A 17,806-nucleotide genomic window follows, 5' to 3' on the forward strand; every position below is an offset into this window, starting at 1 on the left:
TATCATACCATTTCGTTCAGTTGTTTAGGAGCTATTAACGCTCAAAATCTCGGTCTCCGGCGTAACGCTTTCGTTTTCGAAACTTTGATTTTACACCCCGGTATAGAAATGAAAAACGTAGTCCTACGTCAAAAAAAATCGCGAAAAGGGAATAACACCCAATGTTTCGATCCGCGACGTTCTGGCTAAACGTAATCTCGATGCTATTTCGTTGATGTATTATTCCTCCAAGTCCATACACTTTCAAGTATGAGTATGTGTGTATTTTTTTCTGTTATTTTTAATTATCGTTTACATCTGCAAGTTTTTTGTTTTTTATTATGAATAATTTTATTATTTACCAATAATCTATGGTTTTTCACATTTTCATTTTTCTCCAACTATTTCCCTCAGAAATTAAAAATACTCAGATGCACGCAATCGCACGCCATCTTAAAGGAGGTTGTTATATCTATCAAAAAATCCACAAGAAGAAGCCTTAAATATTATTTCATTATTAATTGTTATATAATTATTTATATTATGCCATTTCTTGAAAAAACGATAGGGTTTTTATGCCTTTTGAAGAAAGAACATTTGCATAGTTCTACTCACAGAGGCTTTTCTCTATTCATAAACACGGCTCATTAATGCTTAACGTTGCTGAGCCAGTTGAAAATAAAAAAAATTTGAAAAAAAGAGTCCGGACTGTACTCAACTTTAGAATTATTCCGACGAGTTTCTATAAGAGTTGTGTCTCCAACTTTTTGAGGTTAATTGTAGCGTATAAACGTATCTTCTGAAACAGAAATCAGTAATCTAAATTTGAACGCTTCCTGTCTTGATTTCTGCTCAGCACAAGCAACAATGGACAAAATGAACAAATATCAATGGACAAAATGGAGGCGATCTGGCGTAGTGGTAACATCCATGCCTCTCACGCTAAAGGTCACGAGTTCAATTCTCACTCCCGACATTCTTCCTAAAATGGAAGTAAAAGTGACAAACCAGCCAAATGAGTTGAAAATCACTATAATACAGATAAAAAAAAAAAAAAAAAAAAAAAAAAAAATGGACAAAATGAATTGAATATCAAAATATACTGCCTCAAATGAAACAAAACACATTTGAAGCATTTGACCCAAAACTGGGGTGCTACCTACTGCTTGCAGAAACAAAAGCGAACACCATTCTCCACAAATTTTAGAAAAGCATTCCGCACAAAAAAAAAACCCGCCCTCATTCACATGAATCTGCTCCAAGTCACACCACGGACAAGTGGAAAAGCATTCCAGAGGCGCCACGCCATTGCCCTCTGCTGTGTGCATACGAAGCATAGCTGCGAACGGGAAAATAAAACATTTTCACATACATGAAATTTCTGTTCAGCTCAATGGCTGCTGCGGTCCACACGTGCCACGGATGGACGGACGGAACGGAGAGACGGGGATCACACATTGCTTCAGAAATTGCGACAATTGTTTCACGAACTGTGCACACGGGCGGATGAGTAAACAAAGTCGCGCAATAAATGGACACCACATAAACAATGCAAAAGGGGGCGTGACTAGCAGAGGAAAGATCCCTCCGTCGGAAGCTGCCAGCGGGAGAGGATGTTTCGTCGCTACATGACACTTGAGAGAGAGTGAGGACGATGGTTGCCTGGTTGTCTGAAACTATTTGCGTGGATCGGGGCTCTGTTGTGACGTTCCTATGGAAGACCGCTCCACTCCCCGGCGCGGCAGGCAATGCGATGCTATGTCACACAACTTGTTGCTTCCGCTTGCTCACGCGATAAAGCGCAGAGAGATTCTCGCACAATCATTCATTCTTCCCGCACCTGCCTATTCGTAGGCGGTGTCGATCCTGCGCAGTAGAGGTGCCCTATTAAGGATAAAGGTTTATTGGTTGCTGATAGGAAAATCAGCAGGATTGTGAACAGGATTGGACTGACGGCGATGAACAGGATCTGTTCAGTTGTTGCTGAACCGTGAATAGCGACAAACGTGCCATTTTTGGGTGGTAAAAAACTAGTGATGAACTTGGTTCTAGAATGAGTTCCAGTTTTGTGCAGGATATCCAAAGAATGCTGCCGTACAGTCCGCAACAGCAGAATCAACCAGCATCGGAAGTGAGCTATTTCCAGCAATTCTTCTATCCGCAGAATTCGTTGGGTCTACAGGGAGCCGGAAGTGGCAGTGAGTTTCAAATCCCCCTGGATTTGTCCTTCCGACAGGAGAATGTGCCAATGACTCCACCGTCGACACCGTCTCCCCCACGCAAACGAACAAAAACATGTGACGAAGACGTTTGGAGGGTGAAACTAAAATCAATCAGTCAGTTCTCCGATACGGTGTGCATCGACGATAAAAAGTATTACGCCAATACCACCCTTACGACAACCAATCAACCCTTTCGCTATTTCGATGACTCTGCCCGTTTGCCGCCGTTCAAATCTCTCCAACCAACTGCGTCCACCAGCACGGTAGCGGTAGTGGCAGCTGGTCAAGAGAAGGCTATCGACGAATTCATCGACATCACCGGACATGAAGACTCCGCGGAGGGATTGCGTCGATCGCCGTCTAACATCGATGTCGAATCGCTGGAAGACGACGATAGCCAGGAGTCGATCAACATCGTCGATAGTGAGAAGGAAAACAGTGAGGCAGTTCTGGTCGACGGCCAGCGGTATTTCGAGAATGAAAAACTACATCTGCAAGCTATCGAAGGTTTCGCTCGGCTGTTCGAGCGAAGCTTCGGTGGATTCGATCAGTCGGCGGCGCCGATTGGGAAGGACCGTCCGTCGAAAGGTTGCACTCAACGACCAAAAACGGAGCGACGAAGAATCAAAACACGGAAGCAGTTGGTAGACGAGGATCACACCAGCCCGGTCTCGGGAACCATCATTCGCAAGCTGCAGGACGGGGAAGAGCTGGTGGTGCGTAAGGGAGACATTGATCCGGCCTTCAATGTAGTGGAAATCACGGACGAAGCGAAGGATATTTTGTCGAAGATCGAGAACAAGATTGGTTCGTACTTGTGTCAGCTGTGCCGGGCGCTATATGACGACGCGTTTGGGCTGGCTCAGCATCGGTGTTCGCGCATCGTTCATATCGAGTATCGGTGTTCGGAGTGTGATAAGGTGTTCAACTGTCCGGCGAATCTGGCCTCGCATAAAAGATGGCATAAACCTCGCGGAGGGATCGCCGGAGCAACAGTGAGTGGCGAAGGGAGGAAAAGGAGCGCCGGGGTCAGTTTCGGAAGTGATGATAAGAAAGATGAAGAGTGCATTGAAATTGTGGATAATGAACATGGGGAACATGGACCTACAGTTCCTGAAGTTACGACAGAGGAGAGTTACGTTTGCAGTCAGTGCGGGAAAAGTTTCAAAAGGTAGGATGAAGCGTATTTATAGATGTGAAATAGTTGTTGAATTGTTAGTTGGTTAACCAGTAAACAGTAAACATGCTTCCGTTTGCTTTATCTGATAAACTGGGATGTGAACATTTAACAATCATATAGCTTCCATAACTCGGGCACATTGTTACGTAAAGCGTTCCATCAGTGATCATTTTTGTATGTGATGCAGTCAAATATAGATCGCAAAATTTATCATAATTGCAATTCATTCCCTTCTGGTGAAAGTAAATATATTCGCAAAGTGAAAAAAAGACAGTGAAAGTATCTGGAAGTAACTGGAAGATTGATGATCATGAACTGTCACAGTACTTGAAATATTCGCAGATGTCATTCCTTTTGTTTATCAAACAAAAAACCGCTACGATTGTGCAATTGACTAAATTCTGGCAGACGATGTCCAAAATGAAACCGCTTGATGAGATTCTTCACACCGAACATGTGAAAAATTGAAAAAGAATCTTTATTTTCGGCTGGTTTTGAGACATAGGATTAGTATTGTTGTAGTTTCTAATAGTGTTGAAATAAATTTTATGAGTTTCGTTCAATTCGAACAACTTTTTTGCAGATCGACAATTTATTTGGGGCTGTTCAAAAGCGAAAAGATGAAAATAGCAGAACTATGTTTGACCAACAACTTATCGAAAATTACATCAATAGTTTCCTCTGTCATCCCTTCTTTCAATCTTTTTCGTACTCTTTTTCCATAATTAAATTATAAATTCTACATCTGCGCTAACTCCAATTACTCTCAATTCGGTTTCACCTACCTTTCCATCCATATAATTCAATTCCACTCTTCAATTCGATCAACCTATCCAACCTATCCTATCCAAATAATCTAATGTTTTCTTACTAAGCGCACGTTCATGGGTCCAATCCAGAACTGTTCATTAATTGATCTTCTAATCTACCTCTTAAAACTTCCTTTTAAAGGGTGTGTCACATCAAATTGCATCACGGAAAAAACGCTGTAGAAATTCGCCCAGTAGACCGATCCTTTTGAAAATTTTAGACAGTAAAATAAAAACTATTAAGCAAATTTTGGCATTTTCTTTTTATTCATACTTCGAGCCCAAGCCCGTATGCTCGCACCTTCCTCTTTACCTCGTCCATAAGGTTCTGTATAACGTCAGGTTGTAGTATTTTTTGAACAGAAATCCATTTTCTCTTGAAGTCCGCCTCCGATTTGACAACTTTTGGGTTCTTCCGGAGGGCCTGCTTCATAATCGCCCAATATTTCTCTATTGGGCGAAGCTCCGGCGCGTTGGGCGGGTTCATTTCCTTTGGCACGAAGGTGACCCCGTTGGCTTCGTACCACTCCAACACGTCCTTTAAATAGTGGCACGAAGCGAGATCCGGCCAGAAGATGGTCGGGCCCTCGTGCTGCTTCAATAGTGGTAGTAAGCGCTTCTGTAGGCACTCCTTAAGGTAAACCTGCCCGTTTACCGTGCCGGTCATCACGAAGGGGGCGCTCCGCTTTCCGCAAGAGCAGATCGCTTGCCACACCATGTACTTTTTGGCAAACTTGGATAGTTTCTGCTTGCGAATCTCCTCCGGAACGCTGAATTTGTCCTCTGCGGAGAAGAACAACAGGCCCGGCAGCTGACGAAAGTCCGCTTTGACGTAGGTTTCGTCGTCCATTACCAGGCAATGCGGCTTCGTCAGCATTTCGGTGTACAGCTTCCGGGCTCGCGTCTTCCCCACCATGTTTTGCCTTTCGTCGCGATTAGGAGCCTTCTGAACCTTGTATGTACGCAGGCCCTCCCGCTGCTTGGTCCGCTGGACGAATGAACTTGACAAATTCAGCTTATTGGCGACATCCCAGACCGAACTTCTCGGATCACGTCTAAACTGCTTAACTACGCGCTTGTGATCTTTTTCACTGACGGAGCATCCATTTTTGCCGTTCTTCACCTTCCGGTCGATGGTTAGGTTCTCGAAGTATCGTTTTAGTACTCTGCTGACCTTGGATTGGACGATTCCCAGCATCTTACCGATGTCCCGATGTGACAACTCCGGATTCTCGAAATGAGTGCACAGGATTAACTCACGACGCTCTTTTTCGTTCGACGACATTTTCCCAAATTTACGAAAAATTGACAGTGAAGCATGGCCAACGTGATCTATACACTCTTATCTGATTATAAGCGAAAGCTGAAGATATAATTCCTAAAAATTAAATTTCTACAGCGTTTTTTCCGTGATGCAATTTGATGTGACACACCCTTTATATAAATAAAAATGTAAGGCAAAATCTGTTGGTAAGCGGAAAACCCGAAGAAGGGATGGTCCGATTTTAGCCTTCTTTATTTTGTTTTATTCGTCTCTTCCCGTAGATCAATATAGTGGAGAGAAAAATCGGAAAATTTTCGGAAAATCCTGAAGGAAGGTCGGAAAATCCACATGTTCGAAAATTACATCATAATAAGCGTTGTTAGTCCATTCGATGTTTGCGCTATCGAAATTGATCTTTGTTCGTAAGTGGAAATGGATTTTCAGGCGAAATAACGCATTTCCATATCTTATATCTATAAATAAAAATGGAAGGCCAAATGTGTTGGTGAGCGCAAAACCCGAGGAAGGAATGGTTCAATTTGAGTCATCTATATTTCGATGTATTCGTCTTTTCCCGTAGATCAATGTAGTGGAGAGAAAAATCGGAAACATCGGAAAATTTAATTCCCATATTTTCTACAAATAGCTTAGCGTTGTTAGTGCATTTGATGTCGGCGCTAACGAAATTGATTTTTGTTCGAAACTGGAAAACGATTTTCAGACGGAATAACGCATTCCTATATCTTCTATCTATATAAATAAAAATGGAAAGCCAAATGTGTTGGTTTGCCCTGAACCCGAGGAAGGAATGGTCCGATTTGAGCTGTCTTTATTTTGTAATGTTCTCAGTATCAAACATGTATTCCATGCAACGAAGAAACATGTTATTTCCAAATGCTTGAAGAATCTTGAACGAGAATTGTGTCTGAGAATAATTTTATATTATTGGGACGAATTTTTGTAGAAGTCCTAGACAATTTATAGTAAAATGAAAATTGTAAAGGGTAATCAATCAATGAAGAGTTCAGTGATTGGACTCACTAACGTTCACTTAGTAAGAAAACGTGGATGTTTGAAAGTTTCCAAATCAAAAAATCTATTTTGGGCGGGATGAAGTTCGTCGGGTCAGCTAGTCAGCAATAAAAATTTGGATATATAGTGACAGTGTTAGTATGTAGCATTGGTACTTACGTATTGACGCCACCGGAGCGTAATTCTCATTATGAATTTCATCATTTTTAATTTATTTTTTTTTCGTAATGAAATTTATTCTGAGGCCAACGTTGGGGTCGGCTTGATTCCGTATCCTCGTTAAATGGGGACTTCACCCCCCCATTACATTAACATAAGAATTGTATTGCAAAAAATAAATTTATAAAAAGTTGCGCTCCGGTGGCGTTAATAGTTAATTTTTAATTTTCTCGATCATGTTTGTGACAATACATTATTTATACTTTATTTTTACTTTTATTTTTCATTTTATGTGATTCTAAATAATCCTTACTTATACTTATGCTTGACTTATACTAGATAAGAAAGAAAATCGTCATAAAAGTCATAAAAGGAGCGGAGTATGATTCTCACTACTAGAATAAAAGAATATAATTTCGGGGAGTAGAAATCTCAATAATGCCAAAAAGAATAAAAAAAACTGGATAAAACTGTGAGAATTTAAAAAAAAACTGGAGATTTTTTGCCTTTGACTGTTTTGTTGGCATGCTTAAGAAAACTGGCAATATACAAGAAAAACTAGAAGGATGGCAACTCCGGTGCGCGCTCGTCACAACCACACTCGCACTCGCTCTCGCAGAATTTCTTTTGCCAAGTAGCGTAATTTCAAGAAAATCACGTAAAATAGATCGAGTAATTTCGAGTAAATCGCGTTACATAAAATAACGTAAAAAAATAGCGTAAACAATATTTCAGTGTACATTACAACGAAATAGCACAAGTGCTACTCGTAACTGAATAAAGAAAAGGCAACGATCCTGGATAAGCTTCCAGAATTAGTCAGTGTGATATGTGTCGTATTCCCTCGGGCAGCGCCAAGCTTTATGTATCTACGATAACACGACTTTTTTTTAGTATGGCTGGACGGTGCTATCCCACCAGCTAAACTCATGAAATGTTGAACCTCTAGATTATCACATGATTCTATGGACTGTATAAAAATACTTTAAACAGTTTTCAACGACAAAGCAAATGTGTTCTTTTTTCCCAATATTCGACACGAACTTTCCGGACAACCCAATATGAGCTATCCTGATTTCCTCCTGATTATTGAAAATTATAGTTGGCAACCCTGCCCATGATGTTTTCCCGCTGTCTTCGCAACTATATTTGATTGGTCGTCAGATGTATAGCTTAGACCTACAATCATTTAATATGAAAACTGCATATACCAATAATAGGAGGAAAAATTTCATTTTGAGAAGGGAAATTCGTTAAAATGCATGCAATTGAATATAAACGACTTGCGCACCTATAACACCAAAAACCTTGACAATCTATCATTTTCACGTACGTGACGTCCAAATTGAACCCCTATTGAACTGACAGAAGCCAACATGTCGAGTTCGCCACTGACATTTCCCCTTTGTTTTCTCTCTGAATTGGGTTCCCCACTGACAGTTCTGCTTGAGAGATGTTAGCCTCAATCATAGCACCCGGCTGATCATTTTAGTGTTGTTATTGTGTTATTAGTACGCAAAACATTTGTTGGTGCTGGCAATTTGTTGATCTGAGGTGAAAAATGCCGAAAACAGAATGTTCTATGCATCGGAAATTGAGAAGAAATTTGGACGCTCGATTACCAATAAGCGCATTGCACAGTTATTGCGGGAATCTGGATAGGGTAGCACGGGGTGAGTTGGACATTTGGGGTGATTATCTCAAACAGTACGGCTCAACTTGGATTTTTTATAATGTCTTTTATTAATGAACCGTATGTAACTAACGTAAAAAAACTCTGGTAAAATTCGACAGGTGGAAGGAAATGGTAGCATGAACACAGCACTTTGATTGTCAAAAAATGTGAATTTTCTGATCGTGGTTTTAAGGTTTTTCCCGCTGATTAAACAAACTTTTCGTGTATTGTCCAGTGAAGTTCTGTTCACCTACAGAAGAGAAACAATTTGATGCAGCGAAACTATAAGTTTAATAACAATAAATGAAATTAATTGCATTTTAATTTTTGCATTTTGTGTGGGGTGACATGGACATGTTTTTGTGGGGTGAATGGTCCTACAGATTTGAGGTTTTTCTTTGGTCTAACTGATTCCAGATGCCGCTGAATTACAAAAAAAAATTATAGGCAGACAACGTTGGAAGAAGGAGACGCCTGGAAGAGCAACGCAGGCCATCAAGAACGGATTTTCTTTGACCAAGCATCGAAAGTATTTGAAAATGCTCGAACAACAGTGAAAAAATCCATGCAGGATTCGAGATGGTCTCAATCCAATTTTTCTGGTCTGGAATCTGGCCAAGACACCTGGTATCGATCCCAGAACACTGTTACTGATTGTAACATTAGTTCAAAATACTTTACATAAACATAAGTATGTTTTTTTCGATGAAACACACACTGGACCAAATCACCCCGCATCAAATTTTAATGTCCAAAAATCATCTCTTTTATTTTATGATATATTTGGTAGTTTAAAGCTTGATATAATGATTAAACATTATTGATTGAGAGGAAACAAGTGTAGCTTACTATACAATGTGGCATTTTTTATTTAGACCGTATTGGTTTGGAAATATTAGGCGATTTGCTTAGGTGGTCCAAATTCCCCTTTTCCCCTACTTCAAGTACACTAAAAAAGGCCAACAAACCGAATCTTACTCCAGCACATATTCAGGGTTGATTGAATTTCGCCAAAAAGCATATGGCATGGTGAAATAAAAATAAGTTCAATCTAGATGGCCCTGATTGTATACTAACATTTGCATTTAAAAAAATGGACTTTTTTCGGATGGTGATCAAAAAAATTAAGACAGATAATTGAGTTTGACAAATTTCTTATGGAAGGTAATTATATTAGCAAATAAATTCTACGCCCTTGCGAGTGGCCTTCCGGCAGTTAAACGGAACATTCACCGTGGCGGACGAAAACATACGTGTAGACATGTTTTTGAGTCTTTCCTTCGTTTTATTTATCAATTCCTTCTCAGTTTTCGCGACAAAATTGTTGGAGTAGATCTTACGCTTCAGGTTTGCCCAGAAATTCTCGATGGGACGCAGCTGGGGGACGTTGGGCGGATTCGCCGTCTTGGGTACCACATCGATATTCAGTCACTCCATCTCTTCTAACGATCGCTTCGAGTAGTGTGCCGACGCCAGATCCGGCCAGAACACCGTGTCTTCGCCCTTTTGGTATTTCTTGATTAATGACGCAACTTTCGGCAGGCACTTCGTAGCACTTCGCAACTTCCGGCAGGCACTTCGGCGTGGTTCTCAAATGAACGGCTCTTAAATGAAGACCCACGGTTCTTTTATGAGCCGTTCATTTGAGAGCCGCGGCTCAACTTTAAAAAAACCGTGGATCGTTCGCTCTTTTTGACGAACCGGCTCTAATGAGTACGTGGAATTACTGGAAAACGTTCTGGTACCCTTTTACCGAGGATTTTGATGTCTGAAGACTTCACTCATCAGAAAGAAAATGCAGCCATCCATGTCAGTAAGTGAAGTATGAAGTGGTTTTCGGAGCGAAACATCAAGGTCTTTGACTGGCTAGCACGTAGTCCAGACCGAAATCCAATTTAGAACCTTTGGGAAATTCTTGTACGACGTGTTTACAGCGGTGGAAGGCAGTACAGAACAGTTCGGGAGCTAGAAGCCGCTGTGAGAGAATCCTGGAAGTTCATCGCTGCTGGAACGCTTGAAAATCTTGTTGATTCCATGTGGAACAGAATTTTCGAAACTATTCGCAAGAACGGAAAGCAAATTAAATTGACTATTGTTTTTCCTCAAAATGGTAACTAAATCATTGTTTTCGTTAAAAAAAATTAAGGTCGTTTCAACGAATTTCCCATCTCGAGATTTTTTTATTCAGGTTATTCAGCCAAATAAGAACTTAAAATTGGAAGCAATTCTGTAATATACTATGATTTGGAGGGGCCAACATATATAATTACTGTGGATCAATTATTGTTTTTTACTTACTAAAGCACTTAACACTCCTATACTCGCGCATTGGTCTGTCAGACCGAGAAATCAATAATTCGTTCATTTCTCAGAAAATATCAACACTACGACTTTGCGATTCTCTCTAGCTTCGTTATTCGTCGTTCGTCATCGTTTAGCTTATCGCATGTGTTGGTACAATGGGGACGTGTGCCACTTTTTTAACACTTTCGGTCTGACACACCGACGCGAGTATAGGAGTAACTTTTTTGGACAAGTGCCTTTTTCATATTCTAGAATATTGTTGAATGAAATGTAAAAATTAATGTTAGTGGCGTAGAATATTTATTGAATATAATGCATAAGGTCATTATCGGACTATTCTTATTTGATTTCAGTCCCTTTAGTCCCTTTTGTAACAGGATTGAACGGATTTTACTATTCGTCGTTAGATTCATATGTTCAAAAGCAAAATATAAATGTTTGACTTTCGTATAGGTATTCGCTAAATATAATGGTCATACATATACACACTTGTGGAATAATTGTAAACAGTAAACTATAAACTAATCGGTGGCTTATAATAATTTTTAACAGTTACAGTTTGTTTTTATAATGAACAATATCGACAAGAAAACAAGAAAAAGAAAAGGAAGTTCCTAGAAATCCTTTTATATCATCTTTTTATGCCCCATCTGAAAAAAAAAGCATTAATTCTTAATTTACCAAGAAAACAGCATATAAGAAATATATATTAGAAATATGCAAACTTTATATTCCAAAATCTTTATCATCTGATAATTATCTAAAAGGTCGTTATACATTCTTCTCTTCGATAAAAGACCCGAAAAACACGCAACAACTGCATGAAATGTAAAAAATATGTTTGTTTCGAGCATGCAGTTATGCAATGTTCTGATTTTTACTCCAATGGAACCACAATCTATTAATACGCTTTTATGTTATTTTATAGCTCCTTATACTTCCATGAATTATATTCAGTTGCTTACTTTTTATTAATAAGAGTGAAAAATTCGAATTTCGTTATTTGTGTTGGAGTGTCAAAAATTACTCTGTCTTGAGGAGGCTGATTTAGATGACTATTAAAACTTAATAAAGACGACAAAAACATATTTTTTGAAGTTTTTCATTCAATCATACCCTCTTCTTCAAAAAAATGCCAACGAAGCCTGAAAAATACACAATAGCAACATTACAGAGAAGTTTCGCAAAGTGAAGTAGCCATTGTTGATGGATTCTCGTCGTCTGGACTGATGCAAGTTTGTGATATACCGAATCAAAACAATAAATATTTGGATTTGGTGTTCACCACTGACACCGAATTATGTCAAGTTGTTGTGACAGACCCGATTATTAAGCACGAAATTCACCACTTCGCTATGCAAATCATGATCACTATTGCTACACTGCGCGAAATGGAAGTTGAGAAGTTCAGGAGGCACTTAAATCTCAACTTAATGGACGCGACGTTGGTTAAAGCAGCACTAAGGAGTGTTCCGTGGAATGAAATCTTCATATCGTCAGCTGATTTTGAACGTGATGAAGAAAGTTATAGGCAGCACGCCACATCAATGTTTGAGTTTCTTAACTCAATCGATGTTTTTCACTGCGGACTCGAATGTTCTACAGTTGTATGCAACAGTGTAGACTTCAACGTTATGTCGCTGTATTTCGTGCTGTTCACCATTTTCGCAAGGTTTGCCCCTTTTAATAGGGTCTACCCGAGATCGACAACCCCGTACCCGGAATGGTTTTCATCAGCTGTTATTCGAGTTCTCAAGGACAAACGAAAAGCGTTGAGAAAAATGCATAAGAACAGAAATCCGGAAAATGTTACTTCTTACAAACAGCTGCTGCGGTCGTTCAAAGTGTTACACAGAGAAGCGTATCAAGTGTACATCACTGGGATCCAGAATAGCAGACGAAAAAATAGGGGAATTCCGGACGTGATAAGTTACGGTAACCGATCTTCAACTTGTGGACAAGAGACCGCCGAGCTCTTTGCGGAGTATTTCAAGAGCGTTCATCAAAATGACCAACCGAGAATCGTCAACTCTTCGATTGACAGGACCGATGACCTGTTGGTTCTCTCGCACCGTGAAGTGAATCAAGGTCTATCGGATTTGGACCCGGGTAAGTCAGCAGGACCAGATAGACTCCCCGCAAAACTTCTGAAAGAAATCAGGGATGAACTTATCGAACCCCTGACTACTCTATTCAATTATTCGCTTACGTCCGGCTACTTCTCGCCACTGTGGAAAATCTCGCACATTACTCCAATCCATAAGAAGGGCCCACGTTCAGATGTCGAAAACTACCGAGGTGTTGCAATCCAGTCTGCGATGCCAAAGTTATTTGAACGACTTGTTTACTCTCGCCTTTATGAACGTATTATCGACCGTGTGTCAGCAGCACAACATGGTTTCGTAAAAGGAAAGTTAGTTGTGACGAACCTATGCGAATTTTGCTCTACCGTCACGGATTATATATCTAAAGGGTATCAGGTGGACTGTATATACACAGATATGAGCAAGGCTTTCGATGTAGTAGGAATAAGCAGCATAATGCACGCGGTGGCTGATTTCGACATTCACGGAAAAATGTTCGAATGGATTGGGACGTATTTGGAGAGCAGAACACAATATGTGAAAGTGCACAACAACGCATCCAGGTCTTTCGGTGTTAGTTCAGGTGTTCCGCAGGGTAGTCATTTGGGGCCTATTCTGTTTGTCATGGTCATGAATAAACTACCATCATGTTTGGCCAACGCAAAAGTGCTCATATACGCAGACGATGTGAAGATTTTCCTGCCCGTGAAAAACATCGATGATTGCCATCTTCTTCAGCAAGATTTAGTCAATTTTCGGAGATTCGTCGAGAGCAACGGACTGAGTGTAAACCCCAGCAAGTGCTCCGTTATTACTTACACCAGGAGAGCTCAGCCGATAACTTTCGACTATAGGCTAGGAGGTACGGATCTACAACGAGTAGAGTATGTCCGAGACTTAGGCGTGACGATGGATCAATCCCTCACGTTTAACCTCCACCTAGAACGAATAGTCAAGGAAGCGCTGCAACTATTTGCTCTCACTCGTCGTTTTGGGCAAGAATTCACTGACCCGCATGTAATTCTGAAGATCTACACCAGCCTTGTACGGTCTAAACTCGACTTTGCGAGTGTAGTGTGGCGACCGCAATACGATCTGTATATCCAAAGATTAGAAAATGTCCAGAAAAAGTTCCTGAAGTTTGCGCTGAGGAATTTAGGATGGAGAGGAGAACACCTGCCAGTATACGAATATCTCTGCTGTTTAGTGGACATGGATACTATCAAAAGTAGACACAGAATCGCAGATATGACTTTCTTCTGTAAACTATTGAGCGGACGGATAAGAAGCCCGTGTCTCTACGAACGGATAAATTTTAACACCAGCCCCGTTTCTCTTCGTCGCCGGAGAATTTTTGATCCACCTCTGAGGTCCAGAAATTACACCCAACACGAACCTACAACTCGATTCATGCGTGAGTTTAACATGCTGCAAGAAGTGATTTCCATAGATATGACAACAGAAGAAATTCGAAGAAGACTACGATTATTTTTAAGAGGTCAACTAAATGTATAAGTGATGATGTGTTTTATTTCTGTTTTCATGTTTAGTTTTTATGATGAGTTTTATTTTCCATGTTTAGTTTTTAAGAAAGATAACGGGCTTGCAGCCTATAATCTAATCTAATAAACTAATTCCAAAGTTCAATTTTCGGTCTGTGACACCGTGCGCGAGTATACGTGTTATGATTTTGCACGCGAGTACAGGAGGGTTAAATAAGGCACTGCATTTAAACAAATTTCCCACACTGTAGAAACAAACGAACTTTCATCACTTTTGCGACACCAAGATGATATTTTGAAGTCGTCAGTGTCGGCGAGTGTGATTCGGGAAAATAATCTGCAATTAAGCAGCATTCCACAGAAATTGCTCCAGTTTTCGAGGACTAAGAATATAGCTGCTCTCTGAACCTTATTGTCACTTAAATAATGGAAATAGTTCTCAATACAATGATTTGAGGTCTCAATATTCTCAACTATGGAAATAGTTGAAATAAAAAAAAACTATTGCTTCCGGTGCGAATATAACAAAATTATTTTTTCAACAATCCCATAGATAAACAATAACTGTACCATCTCGTTCTCTCATTGCAGACATAGTTATCTTAAAAAACACCTTCAAACCCACCAAACCTCCTCCGAAGCGTCGGCACGGCAACATAACCACTCGATGTCAGCCTCCACGGCCCACCAGAACGCCGCCGCTGCTACAGCAGCCGCCCTCTTTTGTGGCCAAACTTCGCAACATGGAGCTTCGTCAACGTCCAATGCGTTCCCCCGAAGCGCTAATGCTAGCGGCGTTTTGTTCCCATTTGCCGCCTACGGAACGGCCATTCCTGGCGCTCACCAATTCTCCAAAGAAATGGGCTATTCCGAGCTGGAAAAACGCCGCTGGCAGTCACTTAGCGAACTCTATCTGCAACAGCGGGAACGACTCTCCGCTTTCCAGTACGTGAGACACCACCAATACGAGGATTATCTGAAAAGGTTAGCTTCAAATGCGTTGCTTCAATTTTTCAACGTCTAATGCCGATTTTTCTCGCCAGCTTTCAACCGTTCCATTTCGCGCGGGACAAAACCTGACAGAATGTCCTGCGACCAGTGCCGCGCCTCGCTGCACCCGTTTGGTCGCAAAATCAATCCCATTCGAGTTCGCCGTCATCCGCGTCGGTAACAATCACTGACAACACATGCGATGCATCCCAGCAACAGCAGCCTGCTGCGCCCGTGGAACAGTTCAATCATTTGACGGACACGCAACCATCCGTAGAACATGTGCATCAGCGCTACGAACGCTTGGATTGAAATTCCCCAAATGTAGGCCGATGAGAAACAATTAGATTCAAAGTTACCAGCAGTAAGTGTCACTGTTTAGGAATTTCCCCTAGGATTTGTTCGTTTTTTCTGTTCTATCGAAATTGAATCACCGAAGGAATCGTATAACATCAATAAACAACCTTTTTGATAGCGCATTATAGTAGCAGTAATCAGTTTACGGAGTTTGTTTTATTCCTTCCTCCCCAGAGCTTCCTTTCTTCAACAGGTAGGTAATCGAGCAACAGGGGGTGTCCAATTTCCGGCCAGTTTCCCGAGGGGCAATTTGGAAAACAAACAGCGTTTTAGCCAATCCGCTCGGGATGGGTAATACTTTTTCCGATATGATTGTCTTTTCGGGTGAGTGCACCGACTGACCGCAGGTAGCGTGATTGCGTCTCCAGACGGAACTGTTGGTTTTGTTTTACGTTCTTTGTCGGTTGTGATTGTGGTTGGTGCGATACTCGATACTCGCTGGGGAAATTGATCAAATATTCAATAATGACAGCGGAAAGCGCGGTAGTGAGTGAATGTCAGGTACAGATAGCTTTTTGAAATGTGTCTTCAATCAAAAGAATAGCCACCACATATGATTTTATGGAAAGACATTTCCCTCTGCTATTGTGTTTTCTTCAAAATACGCTGGTCGGCCTTCAACGTCTTCAACTGATAGAGTGGGTCACAAGGCGACTGAAAATCGCTATTTCAGTTCTAAAGTGACATCCACTGAACTCCCAGCGTCTCACAAGTCAATTCGTATAAATTTACATGACTGAAGTATATGGAACTCGTGGCCACCCAAATAATTTCGAAGGATTAGGCTTTTGTTTAATAAATCAATCGCATATGTTAAAGATACACCCAATGAGGTACATATAGAGGTGGAGCAGTAGGCGAAGTATATCTGTATTGGCAAGCAAAATATCGTGTCGTAATTATTTGCATTCAATATGACATTTATATGGAAGATACAAAACAATGTTGAAAGTACTCACGGTTGCATGATAATTTGAGCCAAAATTCTCATGAAATTATTCAACTGTTGGTTTTTTAACAAATAACAATTGTATCGTGGCTTATTTCGATTATTTATATGGCAAAAAGGTCTAGAGAGCTGTCGTATGCTTAGTTCTCGAAAGCAGTAACATTTTCGGCGAAATTTTGAATAATTGGCGATTATTATCTCACATCATACACACCGACACTGAGAGCCTTCGATACATCCACTTCATAACGTAAAAATGATGAATATTCGTTTGTTTCTATGAACGTGGGGGAGTGAAAATGGCACATGGAAATATCACTATTATCCGTTTTTTTCCGACGTGATTTCACAAATGTTCACTGCACGCTATCACATTAGCCTTATATTCAGCGGAAACACTAATACATTTTACGTTTTTAATTGATAAACTACTTCCTGAAAATAGCATTTTCACAATCAAAGATAAACACAACGACTGACGTCACTATTTGAGGAATAGTTATGGCAGCGCATGCTATGTCGCTCGAAACTCTACCTTCTTCATTACCTTTTTTCCAGTACATTGAGATACACCCAAACTAACGTTGACAGAAACATATCATCTTCGGCAGGAAAAGTGCTTTTTCGTGTGCTGAAGGGTGAAATGAACAAATGAAAGCACATTTTTCAAAATGTTTGTATGTATGGGAGCAGACCTCTATTTCTCTCAGGGTGTTCTACACGACTACGCTAACAACATAGCCATAAATGTTGTTCCATAAATGTGTAATAATATTATACCACGATATAAAATTTGTTATAAATTATAAAGTTGGATCTGAAAAGAATACATGGAAAGAGATTTTGACGTAGAACTACGTCTTTCATTAGGGGGGCCAAATCAGAAAACAGGTCACGTTTTTATGAAATAAAGTTACGAATCGGAAATTCTCTAGGATTTGTTTGATATGCTATACATTACGATCCCACAGTCTGTATATGGTTTAAATTGATGAAAATTGGAAGCAATCCCATTTCCCCATACATTTGATCTGTCCTGAACAGTGCGGTCAATAACGAGCAACGAAGGGGAAATCGTAAGATTTAAGGTCTCCGGGAACAAAGGGAAAGAAGAAGAATGAAGGGGAATATTTGCCTATATATTATAAACAGTGGATCTCGCTGAGGCAAACTTTCAGTCAAGTTCTGTATTCAAGGCAATGAACATCGCTTGTTCTTCCATGTTCTGCGACATAACATTTCTTTGTTTCGGATTGAGCTGAGGACGCGACAAAATTACTCACGCGCTGATGTCTCTGGC

General features: G+C 40.4%; 1 protein-coding gene across 1 annotated transcript; it reads left to right on the top strand.

The window, feature by feature from the left end:
• The first annotated feature begins 1,937 nt into the window (after nucleotides 1-1,937).
• Nucleotides 1,938-15,669, top strand: LOC129762600 (uncharacterized). Its single transcript, XM_055761030.1, has 3 exons — nucleotides 1,938-3,372; nucleotides 14,802-15,194; nucleotides 15,254-15,669. The coding sequence occupies exons 1-3, from the start codon at nucleotides 2,033-2,035 to the stop codon at nucleotides 15,288-15,290; spliced, it is 1,770 nt and encodes a 589-aa protein (XP_055617005.1). The 5' UTR covers nucleotides 1,938-2,032; the 3' UTR covers nucleotides 15,291-15,669.
• Nucleotides 15,670-17,806: the final 2,137 nt, after the last annotated feature.

Source organism: Toxorhynchites rutilus, chromosome 1 (genome assembly GCF_029784135.1).
Source record: "Toxorhynchites rutilus septentrionalis strain SRP chromosome 1, ASM2978413v1, whole genome shotgun sequence".
Taxonomy (NCBI): domain Eukaryota; kingdom Metazoa; phylum Arthropoda; class Insecta; order Diptera; family Culicidae; genus Toxorhynchites; species Toxorhynchites rutilus.